The sequence below is a fragment of the Maylandia zebra genome, linkage group LG19 (genome assembly GCF_041146795.1).
Source record: "Maylandia zebra isolate NMK-2024a linkage group LG19, Mzebra_GT3a, whole genome shotgun sequence".
Lineage (NCBI taxonomy): Eukaryota > Metazoa > Chordata > Actinopteri > Cichliformes > Cichlidae > Maylandia > Maylandia zebra.
The window spans coordinates 25,022,980-25,042,016 of record NC_135185.1 but is presented as its reverse complement, the minus strand read 5'-3'; the positions used below and the strand labels follow the sequence as shown (position 1 = coordinate 25,042,016).

Here is a 19,037-nt window from a genome sequence, read left to right as displayed (position 1 = left end):
GAAAAAACAGGAAAATGCATGGATGCCTGTCAAATAAGCTGACGCACTCATGGGCTTTATTGTACACAAAGCAATCGTGCTTACTGTTGCATCGCCTCTCAAAGGGCCGTTCTGAGCCGAGAAAAATCCCAAAAATGAGAGATAAAGGTGACGCATGAGACAGCTACTGAAAATGCTGGAAAGAACTGGAATAAGAAAAACCAGAAAGACAGAGAAGAATATACGGGATAGAAGCAGGAAGCAGGGGAAGGAGATGGAAGACTTGTGGATATGATAGGAAGAGGGAGACAGGGAGACAATAGGTGTGGCTCATCAATTCTGAGGGTGAGTTCAGCATGGCGGGGCTGCCGCAGCGTGTAGGTGATCCATCATTTTGCCTGGGCCTTCAGCTCCACCGCTCTCTCACATCTCTCCATCTCCAACACCACCTTAAAACTCCCTTGAATTCTTCTGATAGATGTCTGGTGAAGGCTTGTCAATTATTGACAGCTCAGGATTGCCTTTGCTATTGCACTTCTTGGAATTCCTGAAATGTGGCTCATCTCCCATCACCTTTCTGCAATTTGCTGGGGGGAGAAAGGTATTTTGCTGCCTTGCATTTGTATGGGGAAAAAGGTGCCACTGCAACTTGCATCACCTGTTCACTGAAGGGAGTTAGGTAGTTGCTAGCTTTCTCACTTGCTCTTTCTCTCTCTCTGAATTTCCTGAGTGAGAAGTTATTGAAACCTACTTCCATGCACAAGGCCGCTATTCCCGATGGAGGGTGCGGGGTAAGTGAGTCACAGAGGATGGAACAGAAAGGCAGAGGCTCTCCTGATAAGGTCAGCTTGCACATCGCTGCCACTGGCAACAAAATTAGCTTGGTTTTTTTACAGAGCATTTTTCGCCGCCATATAGCCCAGCCGACTGCCTGCCCGCTGGTCACAAGGGATGCGACGCTGGGTTACACATGCATACTTTAGTCTGAAAATTTAAATGAGCAAGAAGACAAAATAATGGAGGTATTTAGGCTGTTAGGGAGCCAGTGTTACACAGCCATGTCCAAGCAATCATTCAACACAATATTTCTGCTAACTCATTCCCTCTGCAGGGCAAAGCACAGACTGGTGGGAGGCAGATTCCTTTCAGAAGAATAAATGCACAATATTTGTGCAACACTTCATTAATTTCTCATGACCAAACAGCAAGTGCAGTGAGTTTCATTATGTGCAGAATTTAGCCGTGTTGCGAGAGACAAGGTCGGATGAGAACAAATGGGTAAAGCGGCCTCACTGGACGGGAAAACCACAGACTGATGAAAGGTAACAGACTCTTTTGTTCTGAGTCACAGGTACATAGAGGTGCTGCTTTATTGTCATTGTGTCACAGGCGTTTGCGTCAACGATATTGTGCACACAGGCACAAGGGCAGGGATGTTAGTAATGAAAAAATGACGACACTGCAAGGTAAAGACGGCACTACACGCCTCATGTCACTACAAAGACACGAGGATGAAACAGGTGACAGCCACCTACTATTGAACTGTGCTCGAGAGGGACAACTTTAAAGAAGAACTTCAAAAAGCATCGTCAAGCATTGAAGAGCGCCCCACTGTTTTCTGTCTCCTCTAGTTTAACCCCATCACTTAAAAGAACAGCACAGACACGGGGAGACGTTAAGGGGATGTGAAAGAAAGAGTTTGAGGTAGGAGTGCGAGAGGACGAGTGTAAATGAAAGAGGAGCTGTGCGAGGGAGAGAAAAGAGAGCGAGCGAGACAGAGCAAGGGAGAGAGAGAGAGGGAGGGAGAATGCCCTGAGTATTTTCCATCTTCTCTGTGTGGCCCACTTATCAGCCAGGCAGCAGGGCAGCCTTGTGCTTACGGAGCCCTATTGGATGATTCATATCACCAAACCACAGTTGAGATGATGGCACACAGTGAATAAGCCTGCATGGAAAAGGCAGAAAATGTTAGCTCCTGCTCCTTGTTAAGTGAATGGAAAACCAAATGCACTGAGCCTGGGAGGTTAAACTTTAGAAAGGAAAGACCACATGAATACTTATGGTGCAACACATATGCACAAGAGGTGTTGAACCCACATAAACCGTCATGCAGATGGACTCAAACAACTTTTATTTAAATAGATCTTTTAGTGCTACTTCTCATTTTTGCACTTTAGTGTTTGTTTCATTTGTTTAGCAAAATACAGAATGATAAAGATCAAGGGTGCAATGCTGATCAGACTGATGCAGATGATTTTCTGAACATTTAATAATACAAGTGTTTTAAAATGGAAGGCAAACAAACAAAATTGGCCAATATCTGTATCATCCTTTCATCTGTTTTCCTATTCACTTATCCAATTCAGGGTCTTAATGTTTAGTATTCCTTTTCATGTTTCATGTGTTCATGTTTCAGTATTAATGCCCTTTTGACTACTTCCCATTTCCCACCTATGTCTAATGATCAGTCACTCCTGTGTGTGTATATATAGAAATGTCTTCCCGTTTGTTCTCTGTTTGCAGTCTGCTGAGCTACTTTGTTTCTGCTCCTTTGTTTGTGCATCCCCTTGGTGAATCTTAAGCTCCTTTTGTATGTTTTGAACTCCTGTTTCATGTTCAGTTGTGGACTTTGTTAAAGTTTTGATTGTTGCAACATCAAAATGAAGGGCTTACGTTTTGTTCACTTTGTTTGCATCCGTCTCGTGCATGTAGGGCCACTCCAGCTTAATGCTGACATTTTCTAGCTATTTATTTCCACCTGTGTGCCACTTTATAAATGTTTGGATCCTTTGCTCATACCAAGGCTGCTGGCTTGTGGCTGGCTCTGAGTTGTGTATGTGTTTTAAATGTATGAAACTCATAAACAGAAATATATGAGGCATCCCAGCCGGTCATCCGGCTGGATCAAGCAGCTGGAAATCAGCCATTCCCTCACAAACAGTTTACCGTAAGTCACATGACTGCATCGACTTTTACGTAACTGAGTCACTGTGACCACATCATTACACACACATACATGGAAACAAGCATATAAACATCTCTGTAAGACAAGCTGACTTTTTTTTTTATTTCTGACTGTTAAAAGAGCAGGACATGCGCTGATCCAATGCTGTGAGTTTACAGCTCCAATCAGTAACAACACCTGAAGGTATTAAAACACAGCTCAAGGCCGTGAAATTAATGACACACACAAGAGGACCTATAGATCCCTTCCATTGCCACTTCTGCTGCCAAGAATCAGGAATTTGACTCTCCTTCCAGTTTTACTCACTGAATAACTAGCTTCTTGTCAATAACCATCCTCATAACTGCATTTAAAAGAGGACTAACTGAAAACCACCTCACAGAAACTTAATGTTCATGAACTCAGTATAACAACACGCTTTGTTAGTTGTGGCCAAAGCTCAGAAACATCTGCATGACTCATCCAGAAGTTTAAACCTAACCGCGTGTCTTATTTGCAGGCAGTAAGAAGACAGCCACTTCAGCAGATAAGGACGCATTAGTGGAAATTAAATAGCCAACCAGGGAAATGCTGAGATGTGCAAGAAGGCTAGAAGAAGCCTAAGCTAGGAGATGAGGTGATTAATGGTGAGACCAGCCAACAGGTAAACACAGGTATGACCACATACTTTAGAAAGGGAGCGGCATGTTAGCGGTGGAAGGGTTATCAACAAGCCTCCGGGGGCAGGGACAGGAAAAGAACAGACCCAGAGCAGCAGGAGACCATCGATTTCACCACAGAGATGCAGACAGACAGCCATAAAGATGAGACAGGAGAGCGCAGGTCAGTCTGCAGCTTCATCCACAACACAACACACCACAGCCACATACACACACATTCCCAGGTGTCACAGGTAGCCCAGCACTGACAGATCCCTGAGGAGCATTGGGAGGCGTGAGGAGATAAGCAGGCTGCACATGGTAAGCGATACAGGTTCTACCTCTGATATGGGAATATTGTTTAACACTGAAGAACATTATCTAGGTGATTAGTATGTATTGCAAAACGAACCCCAGGCCCTTGGTCTTATCGCAAGCCCAGTGTGACTTTCTATTCCTGGAAATCAGTCTTGCTGCCTGTAAGGCCGTCTGTTAGAAACGAAGCTGGAAGTTTGCTTACAGAGACCAGAGGTCTGAAATTTGACCTTTATACAAATTAAAGGGAAGAAAGCACACTGAAGGCTACATCACTGCGACCAAACACCCTACACGGTCAGCTTGCCAAAATCAGCTGAACTCATCAAGTCACACAAATGCATCTTAGGCAAAAAGTTTTGTTTGGGTTATAGACAGTGAAAAATAAAAGACCAGAGGGCTACTATTGTGACCTCCTGCAAAGATACTTCTTTGAATGGCAGTCCCTCCAATACAAAAGAAAAAAAAAAACATTTTGCTGCCCAAGTGCCTTAAAAACAGGCACTTCTCCATCTTCTCAAATCACACACTGAGCTTGTTGCTTCAGCAGCTCTCTCAGAGAGAGAGGCGGCACTTTTAGTTGAGCTACAGGGAGGCAATAACACATGCAGACAGTCAAACAAACAAACAAATAAAAAGAAACTAAAGCAAAGCCATACCTCAAAGCCTGCTGTGCCAGCAACACCTGGCTTTTGAGCTGATTTATTCAAAAAACACGATTTCTACTAAAGTCATAGAGATTTACTTCAGTATCATTCTCTTACAGTGCGATCCATTCATCTAGCTACCCACCTTCTATTCAATCACTCCTCCTACTTCTCCACCTCTTGCTCTGCATTGCAGGTTGCTGATGCTCTGACAGTGAAACAGGTGTCTAGGCTATTCTTGCTGCGCCACCTCCTCTATCTCACACCTTTGATGACAGGCATAAATCAAGGCTGTGTGAATGAGGAATAGTAAATAACGGGTTTGCTACAATAGCAAACTGTGTGCCTCCAGTCTTGTTCTCAAACACCAGTGATTTAGCTTACAGTCAGCATAAAAGATGTCAGAAACAAACCACACCAGCGCAATCATTGAAGAGATTATTTTCCTGTTCATTTAGCAACAGCAGAAGTTCAATCTGAGCAGCACATTCTCCTTCACTCATAAAACACTTACCCATTACGGGATGTGCTACGTCATCCTCTCCCTCTTGAATTTTATCACTCTTCTATATCTTTCCCCTCAACTGCCTTGAGTTTCCTCTCATAAAAAGGCTGCCTGACTCTCCTTGGCTTGAATTTTTATGTCTTTCTCTGGCCCATCTCAGAGGAATATTGTCAAGGTAATATGATGATGAACCTTAAGACTCCTCATTAAATCACTCAGTATCAGAGCATCAACTAAAAGTCTAAAGTGTTATCATAAAAGTACAACCAAGACAGTCCAGACGACCTCAAAAAGAAAAAAGGCGGCAGGGAATTTCTTTTATCTTTTATAACTGAAGGTCTTAGCCACAATATCTTACATTAACACTCACATCAGCATCCATGTCACAACCTTATTCAGACAGCTAGACAGACAGTCCAAACAAAGTCAGTTAGATTCAACAACACTAAAGAGATGGGTGTCAGAGTGGCAGATGGAAAGTTGAGCATCTGTCACTGTGCTGAACCATTTGGCTGAAATCAAAGGGAGATGAGCTCCTTCAAAGGACAGGCAAAGCCTTGTCTGAGGCCAGACATGCTCTGGTGTGCTCCGAAGATAAGGGCCAAGAGGTTATATTGCTTTTCTTCTGTCTCTCCCTTTGTTCTCCTCTGTCTTAAGGGAGTGGGAGGGATAGAGGGAAAAATACAGACAGAAGTAGAAGAGAGAGAAAGGTAGAGAAAGGCAGAGAAGGAGAGAGAGAGAGAGAGAGAGAGAGAGAGAGAGAGAGAGAGAGAGGGGGAATGAGTCATGAACAGGTTGCCTGTCTTCTTCTGCTACAGCTTGGCGTGTTGATCAAACACTCGTTAGTGGAATTTGCTTGGTGTTTCCGGACGACGATCGTAATGAGCAGAAGTGGCTGGAGCAGAGGGGGGTTGCTGGGCCGTGATGTGGATCACTTCTGACACTATCAGAGTACTTTTCCCTTCCAGCTCTTCCCTTTCCCTGCCTTCTCCAGCTTGCTGCAGCAGAGCTGTTGCCTCCAGCACACCTTCAACTGGGAGCACTTCAGCTCAGCTGGATGTAAGGCATGAGCTAAATAGCAGAGTAATCCTCAGTGGAATTTCGAAGGGAACATACACACTGCTTCTAATCTCAAAGGGTTTGCAGGTTTACTTTCTTGGCACCGGGTGAAGAACACCACAGCCCTGGAGCACCATCTATGATGTTGGCTGCTGTGCTTTTTAAACTGCATCCATTGCGCTGCTGGTGCTGCTTTGCTCTGCCCTACCATCCCTTTTCTCTTTACAGAAAGCATCTAGTTAATAAGCATTGTGACAGACACATTCTTTTACATTTAAACACATTTGTTTTCTAAAAATCATAACATGGTTTCAATTGCTGTGTTCCACTAATGGATAGCAGATTTTGTTATTGTCCTTGAGGGGTTACAGATAAAAAGGCATTTTTGGTCTCTGTGCTGGTCAGCAAAATTCAAAAGGTCAGGCCAATGTTTTAGCGAGATGGAGATTTTCAAAGTAGGGGGTGGCGAAACAAAGGCCACCACTTGGTATTATTGGATTGGAACAACTGCGTTTGTCAGATACATTGATTTTTTTTGCCACTGGTCCCCATTATGTTGATGTAGGCAGTATGCGAGCTGTCACATCTGACCCTGTAGTCAAGTTCATAACGCACACTTAACATCGGACAATTAGAAGACTCAGAAGAGGCTATTCTCCTCTGGCAAGGACAAGTCAGTGCGACGGGTGATAATGATGGAGGATGTGTGTATGTCATCTAATATCTCATCAGTGTACCACACTTGATCGCATCCTCATTTATATTAAAGTTTGTCCCTGTCACAAGCAGGTATATTCTAAATGCACACACACATAACAGTATGACTTAATGTTGAGGTAAAATTATGAATACTGTTTTCAGCTATGAAAGAGTTCTTAACTGATAATGAGCCAAAGCACACGCTTAAAAAAGATGGCAAAATGCAGACAAACTGGATTTTAAAAAAATGTGGTCACAGACTGAAACTAATAGTAGTTTAATGGGCACACAATGTACACCACTCAAATCCTGCTGAATGGAAATTAACTATTTGGAGCATTTCTAATTATGATTTTAAGGACTGGTATTTAGGTCATATAAGTCACATAAAATAGATTATTATGGTTTATGAGTAGCACCGGTATATGCCTGGAAATGCTCTGACCATGCCATTCCTCATGACACCAAAGATGAAGGACTTAAAGGAGTGAGCAGGGACTGCGGTGCGACAATACAACCTTGTCCAAAAGAGGACACCGGAGAGAGGGTGCAGCTTCTGAAATACTGTCAGTATAACATTTTGGATGGCTTTGTGCAAAGGAATGTAGCAAAAAAAAGAAAGTGAAAAGAGCACTGCAATTTAAAAGGTTTATTTAAAAGGATTTATTTCTTGCTTCCTTACTGTCAGTCATTTTCAGATGTCTATCATGAAGTAAATATTTTGAAAGCTGCTCAAAGCACAGTATAAGCCCAATCAAGAAGGTTTATTGCATAAACCAAACAGCAACTCAAACAGAAAAACACATTACGTGAGCAAAAGCTAGCATTACGCGACATGTTAAAGTTTCACAGTCAGCCACCTTCACTCTGAACCACCACACACAAGCCTACTCATTGCAAAATAGAATTCAAATCACTGATTTTTTTCCCCCCTCAGACAAACCTGTAAATCTGACTTGCTTATGTAATCAAGCAACCTTGCAACTCTAGGCAGTAGCATGAAAGGTTCTGGAAGTGGCTACTTAGTGTGGTTTATCCATTTGCTTCACATGTGAAAGATCCTTGGTTTGATACTTGGAAAAAAAAACCTAGTGCTGGTCCCAGGCCTTGATAAATGGGAAGGCTGGCTCAGGAAGGATATCTGGAGTGAAAACTGTTATTGTTTATTGTTCCTGAAGCACAACAAACATGTGGTAGACTCAGCAAAAACCTGCCAAAATGGGCCAGGGACATGGTACTATGCAAACAACAAAGACTGAGTTATAACTATAAGGAAAAGGGATTTTATTTTATGGCAAAGTCTGCAAAATTGTTTTTATCAGATTTTATATATACGGTTTTGGGGATGGCTAAAACAGTTATTAAATAATGTTTTAAATGAATTTTCCACAATTAAGTGTGAGCAAGGTCTTAAAGATGACTGTTAAGTGACAAGGACTTCTAAAAATACTTTAGTTTATCCTAGGAACCACAAGTAAGCAGTTTGTGTCTAAAAAATAACTCCAATATTCCTCACAATGTGACTGGAGGCCAAGGTAATGCCTTCCAAAGTAAGCATGGTTAGAGGTCCTGCAGGCCTTAATGTCTTTAAGATATTCTTGTAACCTAACTAAATAGAAAGACAAAGCTGGGTATAATTTGGATATCAATGAAAATATATGTGTGAAATGATCAGGACCCACACAGTGTTCAAGTGTCACTTCTAAGCACCTTTATTTTTAAATACTGCGTTCCCACTGCTTCTGCACTGTATATATTCCACCGCAAGGCCAGCTTCCCAGCTCCTTTAAACACCACACACTAAAAAGGGGCAGAGTTCATTAGTTGTAATCCCTCTCACCTGTCCCCACCGTCTTCCCGGCACAGCCTCATGAGCCTACTGTACCACCCCTCCACTGCCGCAGAGCCAGAGACCACACCCGTGCCATGCCTATGTCTTCTAATAATGCTACCTAAGCTGAGCATGTACCATGTAAACAGAACTGGTTCTTCTGGTGACCCAGTGGTTATCACTGACTGATTTCTAGGCCTGCTTGATTGGGGTTTTATTAATCAATTTTACAGTGACTTCCAGCAACTTCCACTCACAACCATTTGGGAGAAAATCAATGTGAAAGCTGTAAAATACCCTGTCTTACAGCTTAGAACAGACTTCACTGGCAACATATTAAGCAAAATATGTTAAGAAAACACATTTTATGGTGATTCCTGATCATTTCTAGCAATTTTGTACCTAACGAACAAAAAGAAAAAAAACTGGCTGTTTTTATACAAGGACACTGCTCATAGAAATGGCGTAGGTCTAAATGCCCTCAGTGATGGTTATCACATGACATAGGGCTAATTAACTCTTGAGCCGAAAATAGGGGCCCTGCAAGGAGCAATAAACATTCGCTATTAAACGCTATCTAATTAGAATTCAAGCTACAAGGGCATGAAGGAGAACATAACAAACACAGAGGCCAGTATAATTGTCAACCAAGCTCAGAGGAAGGCAAACATAATAGATATAATCAGCTGAGCACTTCCTGTAAGGTCATGATAGAATGTTGTGGAAATACTTCCACATATCTGACTGAAGTTTACTGACGGTGTTTTTCCTCAATCGCGGAAAAGGTCACAGACATTTCAGCAGACGTGCAGTTCAGACGCCATGCTATCAATTATAACCTAATCTATTTGTTGATACCTGGCGAGAGAACATGAATCAGAGAAACTGCTTTTTGTAAGTTCTGCCAAATTTACCCTGAGCAGGAATGTAGATCTTCAATGTGATCTAAAATCCAGGATCAAAGCAAAGTTTCAAATGGGCATTGCAGAAGTAAACTTTTTTTCTCTTTTAAGGTGACTTTAAATTAGCGGCATTTCATGGATTTCATCTTTATATAATGCTTAAAATGTATTGTCATTTCTATGCAGTATTTCATGCAAAGAACAACATACTAAGTTATGAGGAAAACTGTAAGATGTCCAAGTCAGCCAATGTTTTGTGCGCTTAAGACCTTTAGGCTCCGTGGTTGATCGATAGTAATGGAAATGCCAGCAGGCCTCCAGAGTCTGTTGCCAATTTAACCTTTTTTGTACCATGACTCAATTCTTCCTCAAATAACCCAGCTGTTTGCTGGGATGGACTGCAGGCTTGTGGTGCTGATAAGATGAACACACGGGAGCGAGGGAAGGGAAATACGGATACGGAAAAATAGTGCATGTGTCCCTACAAGTACTGCTGGTTTAGAAAACATTTCCGGGAGGCAGTTCAAGTGTGGCGGCCAAGCAGATGGGTGAGGACATCCAACTTTGCTCAGTATGCCTTGCCTTGCATAGGCAAGACACAACACAGACACAAAATACCTGATTGTGCTGCATGGGCAATTTATGGCTCATGCTGGGCACATTATGAGTCTCTGTGTCAGTAAACGTGTTCAGAGTGATGGGGAAGAATGATTTTGATGGCAAGTGAGAGTAGTAAATAGGCAGATTCATCTTCATAAAAAATTTCAAGGATTCAATCTTGGTCAAAAAGGAAAAAAACTGCTGCTATCGTTTATCTGAAATAGCCTCATTTTTATTTCAGACTCTTATTGTTGTCTTATTGTGTTTGCTATGATTATTCCACCCTATGGTGTTTTTCAGTGATTCGGGTTTAATCATTTTAAATCAAGCTTTAACTAATGCACATAAAGCTATTAGAAAAACTTTGAAATCTTCTAAACAAATCAAATTTGAGACAGCATTTTAACCAAGTTTACATCACATTTTTAAAGTGAGATTACATTTAATCGAGTTGTACTGAAATTCTACATTCATTTAAAGCCCTAATCAAGGATCAATTCGAAGCTGTCACTTGTTTAATTTGTTCAGATGGATTCATTTATTACGATGACACTCTGGGGCTAGAGCATCGAAAACAAATAGCTAAGATGTGCATATACACATCTCTGACACACTCTCTACAAAGCATCCTTCCAAACTATCCACTAAAGCAAATTACTATGATACAATACAATTAAATCAAAATGCATCTATGCTCTGTTGCTTTTTAATTTACTGTCATTATTATTTAATTGATTTAGTTTACGATTTAGAGTGCATATGAAGTAATAGTCTGATAGCCCATTGTTTCTCTACATAAATGTTTTCATCTCCAGAGTGCTGGCTGGTTGAATAAAGGTTCTGAAATGAAAGAAAGAGAGAACAAGGGAGAGCAAGAGAATAGCAGGGGAGACTGTATAAGGGGCTGAGACATCTGCTCAGGTATATAATGATTATGCTGCGGGGGAAGGATAAGATATGGAGGTCACGTTTGCTGGCATGGAGTATCCTATCTGTCCCCTGAGGTTAGTGGGGTGAAAAGGCAGGATGACGGCAGGACTGGGGGATTGGAGTTAGCGGATAGTGGGGAGCCTTGTATGAGTCTTGGGGACACTGTTTGCTGGCCTTGGTTTTACCACAGAGACCAAGTAAGCAGTAAATGAGTTGTGATTTTTCAAAATCTATCATCTCAGCAATCTGCAGAGCCTTGTTACACAAAAGTTGAGGTTGGGCTCTAGTGTAGATTGTATCAATTTGCCCTCTAAGGTGAACTGTGCAGCAGAGCATGAGAGGGTTGTGTTCATGTACTTGAACATGTATTACGTTGCAAAGATTCAGACAGGTGACATATTACAGGAAAAACCAACATTAGCTGTCGCTGTAAGGTGTTGGATGACCACATGGATTTGAGCCCCTTGATTCTTCTTCTACTTGCAAGGATGCAACACATTGTTTCCAAAAGACATGCCATCATTTTGTGTTTCATATGTTAGCCAAAAATTAAAACTTTTTAAAACTAGGTGGAACTGTAGGGACACACTGAAGATGCAGCTGGTTATTGTGCTGTTATTTCTTTAAGTTTATGAAGTATTAAGTATTAGTTAATCTGAGAAAGAGTGGTTGCACCTAGGGCTGGGCCATATCATACCGTTCATGGTATGATATGGCCCGGGGGGGTTGCACTAATAAAGTTGTGGAGTAGGGTATTTTGTCTTGCGTCAATTATATCGTCAGTTATATCGTTATCGCAAATTTTCAAATATATATCGTGATAAATATTTTTGGCCATATTGTCCTGCCCTAGTTGCACATCCTTTGGCACGTCCCTTGGCACACGAATCTCCAGATTTAGATCTTGATTTTGTGCAAATGTAAAAAAAAAAAAAAAAAAAAAAAAAAAAAAAAGGTACCTCCAAAAATTGCCTGGTGCTTTTTAAAAAACTTTATTGCTCATAAAAGAATCATTACTTTAAAGCAGGGGTGTCAAACTCAAATACACAGTGGGCCAAAATTCAAAATTGGAACAAAGTCGCGGGCTAACGTTAATATTTATTGAATTATATTTATTCCTCCAGATATAAGAATGAATCTTTTCTTATGGACTCAAACACGTTTTGCTAAAAAATTGAATATGGAACAAGCAAAGCTTAATGCTAAACAATATATATATTAGCTGTATAATACCAGTAGGCCAGCTCTGATAGTAATTTGGTATGGCTTCGTGGGCCAAATTTAATTAGGCTGTGGGCCAAATTTGGCCCGCGGGCCAGAGTTTGACACCTATGCTTTAAAGGTATAGCATATTATTTACTAAGACTATTGCAGACTATTATATGTAGAGTGTATGAAATATGAGTGCAGAAATGTTTGAAACTTTCTTTTATCACCTCAGAAAGGAGGATTTCTCTAGATAAAGGACTTTGTGACATCTAAGACCTTGAAAGACCTCAGAGCTGAGGTTGGTTAAGCATAAAAGCAGTACACACAGAGAGGAAACATTGCAGGATGTGTGATGGTAAAAATCCAACAAATTACAGACTACATATATCAATCTCAGGGCATGACAATCATCAGAGGTCATATATTCTACTCTAATTTAATCTTCAGTATTCGATAAATCAATACCCAACCCAGAAGACAGATCTGTGAGCTCAATAGTTATTGACCAATGTTTTTATTTTCAGAATGGTATTCATGCAGCGAGATGTAATAACATGCCCTGATTAAACACCTTTGACTGGTTGCCCACATCTCTGACTCTGACAACTCAAACAAGGTTGACTACAGAAATCTGCTTCTACCAAGTATATACATAGTTACTTAGTTTTGTGAATCTCCAGAATTTCACTGCAATACTTGCTCTGTCATTCCATTCAGCCACAGCATAGGTGATGAACAGGAGCTCAAAGTTGAACCAAAAACACCTGAGAGGAGGAATTGACTGTCCTCCGGGCTCAAGCAGCTTCTCTTTATGACAGGGAAGAAGGTGAGGCAAAGGTAACGGGACACTCTGCCACTCAGAACAACATGTGCCACAAAGTTTGGAATCATAATCCCAAATACAGTTCATAGCTCCACTGTGCGAAGCATTAGCGCTAACGAGCCAGATGCTAACTGTGTTTTAAAACGGTTGAACGAAAAACTAAGCTCTAACTGTTAAGGACTGATTACACCTGTGCCAGATATATATAAAGATATATGTAAAGAATGTGGTGGAAGAGTATATTAATTATTGTTTTCATGCTTTATTTCTCTTTTATGACAATATTTTATGACAAAATATTTCCATACGATGCTGAAAATAATTTGTGATGTGTATCATTCACTCACACCATTTTTGGGGGCATTACTTTCCATGTAAAGTGTGTGTAGTCATATCCATTCATTTTTCTGCACTGCGCAGCTGTTTGCAGTCGCTCTCCAACCTGTTATTTTTTTCTTGGTTTTTTTTTTTTGTTTGTTTTGGGTATTTCTTTTTGTCATCAAGCCAGAATAAGCCTCTGACACAGAAAATAACAGCTTTGTTGCCCTCTCTGTATGAAGCGTACAGTGACGACCTCCCACCAGAATGTAAAGTGCATCTTGTTTCTCTTTAAATGCTTGAGGATGAATCACTGGAAAAAAGAAAAAAAACGGTGGAAGGGTTTCAGGGGCCTGTGCTATTGATTCAATTTCTATAACCACAAATACTTTAAAGCATAATAAGCCTATGCTTCAAGTCCCCATACCCTGTCAAGGCTTGAAATGGCCTTGTCGTTACCTACAAATCACAGCTCTCCGCAAAGCTGCCCTCTCTGGAGTGAAATGTCCGTGACCACGGGGGACAAAAAAAAAAAAAAAAACAGGGAGCAAGAGACACAAGCAAGCCCCTGAAAAATGTAATGGTTTTTGTTGAAGATTTAGCCAGTGGTATGCCGGTGTGCGCGCATCATTCATGTTCCAGACACAGCAGATCCTCTGGGGAGATGGTGAATATTAAAGGGCTTTGCAGGAGCCTTCCTCATGAAAGCTCTTGACAACAGATTTGTTTATGACCTTCAAGAAAGGAAGAGCGAGTCAATGATAGCTCTACACAGCCTCTTTTGCATCTCAAGGTGGACGCGGCTACAAAAAAATAAAAGGCAGCTGTGGCTTCAGGTTCAAGTATTTGTCGTTGTCATCAGAAATGTGCAGCCCTTCTGCAAATATTCATCACATATAGGCAAGATGTCTCAGACCTGAGAACCAAAAACCTTCTGACAAAATGTTTTAAAATGATGCTCATATTCATTCAAGAATGCCACACTTTCCAATACAGTACCATAAACGGCCATGAACCAACTCAAAGCTGTCAACATAACAGCTTTACAACAATAAATCTAAATGTAAGGAATTCTTTGAACTTACAGATGAAAGAAAAGTTTTCATTTTTTTACTAATTCAGCATGTCATTCAGCATATTGTCATGTTTTTTAGTATGCACCCTTTAAGAAATAAGCTCTAATGAAGAGCTTTGTGTTCTCTAGGAAATAGGGCTAATTGTCAAAGCGTTTGGGGGGAAAACAGTCAGATTTAAGCAAAATATAAACATTGTGGTTGCCTCTGACATGCTTTGCCTTTAACCAGCTGCCACTGCCTTTGTGCCAACCGAGAACGACTGTAAAGGCAACAATAGCCCTTTGAAAAGGGACAGGTTTTGTTTTTTGTTTTTGATACACCCTGTATTTACAATGACAGAGCAGACGCTCCTGAAGTCAGGAGGGAGGGGAAGGTTGTGGGATCATTTGGCTGTTTGCTTTCAAAAAATATAGTTTACTCTTGTTGGCTTCTACAAACGTACACCCTACCTTTAATGATCCTTTTTGTCTGGCAGGTAGGCCAAGACCCTGACTTTTAACAAGCTGGTTAAAGTGCAGCCTGAGCACTGAATCATTCCAGTTAATCTTCCAGCCTTGCTTGACTCTGGAGACTTTTCGTGGGTGAACTGGAGCAACTTTTATTAAAGCTACATTTAAGTAATCTGACAATGTGTGACTATGACACCACTGCTTGTGTTTAAAGAAGACCTATTATGCTCATTTTAGCTCTGAATTTTTATTGTTGGACTAGAGTAGCTTTGCACTCAGCATTCAAAATGAATCATTACTTATGTTGTGCTGGTCGTTGGTGCAGTTTATCCTTTGTGTGAAACACACATTCAGCCTTTTACCAACTTCCTTTACATTTGCTTCCATTTGTAAACAGAAGGCTTGACCAATAAGATCACCCTTTTTGGGATTTCTACCTTTTTTGACATAATATGGACCCAAGAGTAAAAAAAAAACTGTAAAGTGTTAATTCTGGCCTCATTCTTTGAAAGTTTGACAATGTTTTAATTAAACAAGCATAAATGCATATGCATGGCTATATGTATACCACATACGTTTGGGTCATTATTATGCATCTGATTAGGCACACTGTTCTGCATATAGTTAAAGCAATGAGTCTATCTGCTTTATCTGCTTAACAGAAGTCTATGCATTTCACTGTTATTTCAGGGAACTGATAAAGAAAAGTAATTTAAAAATGTTTAAAAATATTTTAATACACTGTTTTTTTCCTTTGCCGGGCACTGAAATTGTTTGTGATGCAGTAAAACCCCTGTATATGTCACTGAAATAAAAGGAAAGACATTTAAATGTTCAATGTGAGACATCCCAGAATAGCAAAGCACAGCATAACTTTACTCCTCAGACACAGTAGTTTTTGGAAAACTCATTAAAAAGACTCCAGTAAACTATAAGTTATTTAAGTAAAATGATATGGAGTTCTGCACAAGACAGCAGTCAAGCCCAAATAAAATTAGATTTGGATTTTAAATAATAATCTATTTCTGGCCAGACAAAAACTAGTTTTACTGACCAATCAATAAAGTCCATGAAGTCAATAGAGACTAATGTCTACTGCCATACAACCTATTACACGTTCCTGATCCATCTTCATTTGCAGTAAATGAGAAGAAGAAAGTCTTTCTTTGGAAATTAGTCAAGCCCTTCAACAGTTTAACTACACTTGAGGTCCCAAATAGGGACTTCTCGACAAGGAAATCAAGATTCAGGAGGTTTCTTGTTTTTCTCAGTGTAAGACAAGAGGATGTACAAAAATAAATGCAGTTCCTTTTCTATTTGTAGCAAGGCAATCAAAAACAAAACTATAAGCTTTTAAGCTCAAACCACGTGCTACACACAACTCCACCACCCCACAAGCCCGTTAGTCTATAAAAGGAAAATGCTGTTATAAAAAAACAGCATTTGCATTTTTCTTAGCACACGGTTTCTGCGTTTCATAGCATCTAATCATTGCCATATAGCTTCTGAATGGGCTTTATACGTGTCATTTTAGTCCATAAATGTTATTGGATAATTTTAGAGTTCCCAAATGTCCATGTTTGTGTGAAACCCACTCAGGCTTGTCTGACCAAAAGGGTTAGGCACACACACACATACATAGAAGACAGATACAGTAGAATAATGGTTGAAGAGTTTGTTCAGGCATTCTGATTTTTCCTATTGCTACCTCAACTCTCTGGGTTGATTTGCGCACAGAGATTTTGACGCAGAGCAAAAAATAACAGACCATGCAATTTCTGGAAAAATGGCGGTAGGATTGTTGCTACCACCAGTCTTGACTCTGTGGCTTGCTGCAAAAAAGTTGGAGATAAATAGGTAGACTGAAAAGCTGAAGAGAGATAGCACTTGATATTAAAAACATAAATCAATAGGGGGTATTTATTTTGAAAATCTGTACCCCCTAAAGTGGATAAATGTGTATAACTGAGGTCTGCTGTTTTCAAAATTATCTGAGTATTGTGTTCATTGTCTGAAGTTAACTGTGGCTGCTTTATTTTTCTTTTAAATTTCACAGCATGAACGCATCATGATAACATCCACTAAATAACTGAAGACATTTATTTAGAAAAGGTGAGACTCCTGTTCAACTCTTATACTTATCCGGGCTGTAATCAACAGCAACGCTTCCTGTGTGAAACTGTGGTTTTTTTAGTAGATTACAAAATTTTAAAGCATATTGGCTATTCATTAAGGGCTGCAATAGGTTGGCGACCTGTTTAGAGGGTACCCCTACCTCACACCCCTATGACAGCTGAGATAGGCTCCAGTCCCTCCGCAACCCTTAAATGGCTCAGTGGAAGAACATGGATGGATAAAATGGTCTTCTTTTGATCAACTGTGTTCTTTTATTCTGAAAATTTGACAGTCACCTGTTCCCTGCTGTTAGTCACTGCCAGGTTCCTTACTGCTAGTTGTCCATCAGTATGTGTGTGAGAAAGAAGCAGACAGGAGGCTCTTTGAATTGTGAATGACAGCTTAAATAGTCTAAAACTGCAGTATGATCTCAGCTGGAATTAGATCAATATCTTGAAAACATTTGTTTTCTTTTCCCATAGCGTTTATAAATAACTTTAAATTGGTTAAAATGTGTCTAACACCATTTCTAGCAGATCCCTATAGTCATATTTAAGCATTTGTCAGACAGAGACAAACATTTGTCAGGAGGTAGTGCAGATTGTCCACTAATCAGAAAGTTGTGTTATGTTTAATGCTAGACATAGCATTTAAAAGGATAGAATAAAAGCAGTGTGTCAAAGAAGTGCTCTGGGTGCTCAGTTATAGCAGAAAAGCGTTATATAAGTACAAGTCCATTTACTATTTAATGTAAAGAAACATGACAAGTACAAGCCAATCGCGAAGAGAGGAGATTCAACTAGCCAATGAGGTGAATTAGATTCAGTTACTTCCTGAATATAAGACTATATGCCAGTTCTCTCCAGCTGTAGCAGGTAAAGTTACAATGATAATGACATTCAATGTGACTAACTGTATGTAACCAGCTCTATACAGTCTTCCGTAATGGGCTTGGCACTTCTCTCACAAAATTGCTTATAAAATGCAAACCGTAAATTCTCCATCCCTGGGCTTCCAGGATGAACGCTCCCCACTGCTATTATAGCTAGTGCTAACTGAAACAACTACACTCACCACTGCGTTCTTCAAAGTGGCCTTTACGGTGAAGCCCTCTGCGTTTAGCTCCGTCTTCCTCCTCATCGACATTGCCACAGCTTTTATTGGTGGAAGTCCAAATTAACGAAGGGCAATGTTGCTGCAATTACTAATTATTCTACGCGGCTCTAAAAACTTGACGCCTGTTGCGTTCTGTAGTGGTTGCTATCAACTTCTGAGACGCTTAGACCCGGTTGCCCCGGAGACGTGTGCGCCTCCTTGTTACCATAGAAACTATGGGGCGCCGCTGAAAATATGCAGATCAAAGTGTCGTGGTTAACCAGGGGCTGAATATTCACAATAATAGATTTAGGTTTTTTTTTTCCCTTAGTAATATATAATGTTATTACGATAATACTGTTACAGCGACAAAGGAAACGAGGCTACTTGACCTTACTGGAAACTCAAAAATAAAATAAAAATGAGCTATTCTTAAATAACTTATTTTTAGTGTGTTTTTTTTTTCATGATGGACATTAGATGGTTCATTTCAAGAGCATGCAGATATAGTTTTTCCACGATTAGAAAACATGTTTTTTTTTAATAAAACAGAGTTTTTCATGGTGAAGTGTTGAGGATGAATTCAGTCGTTGTGAAAAATTCTTATAAAAGATACTGCTCGATAATTTTAAAGTCCTTCAGGCTCAGACATCTCTCATCCTCATTAATGCTTTTATCTGTGATGTTCTGGACCTGTTGCAGAGCCTTGGGTTGTATGGGCTTGTGATGTCTACAATTGCCATGACTTTTATTCCTCATCTATGTTAAAAACAACTAAAATGATCAGCCTTGGTTTCCTTAAGAGGTGGGGTCATGTTTGAGCTTTCTTACACCAGTGTGTAGATGGGATGGCAGCATGACTGGTTCTTTACTATTCTGAGC

General features: G+C 40.3%; 1 protein-coding gene across 4 annotated transcripts in view; it reads right to left on the bottom strand.

Annotated features, from left to right (window-relative positions):
• pacrg (PARK2 co-regulated) overlaps nucleotides 1-18,359 on the bottom strand; it is a 148,030-nt gene extending 129,671 nt beyond the window's left edge. For all 4 annotated transcript variants that reach the window (XR_001167756.2, XM_004540402.3, XM_004540405.3 and 1 more), the window contains exon 1: nucleotides 18,135-18,359. Coding sequence is in view for 3 of the 4 variants with exons in the window: in XM_004540402.3 (XP_004540459.1) it covers nucleotides 18,135-18,206 (72 nt within the window). In the remaining variant the exon portion in view is untranslated. The remainder of the gene's footprint in view (nucleotides 1-18,134) is intronic.
• Nucleotides 18,360-19,037: the final 678 nt, after the last annotated feature.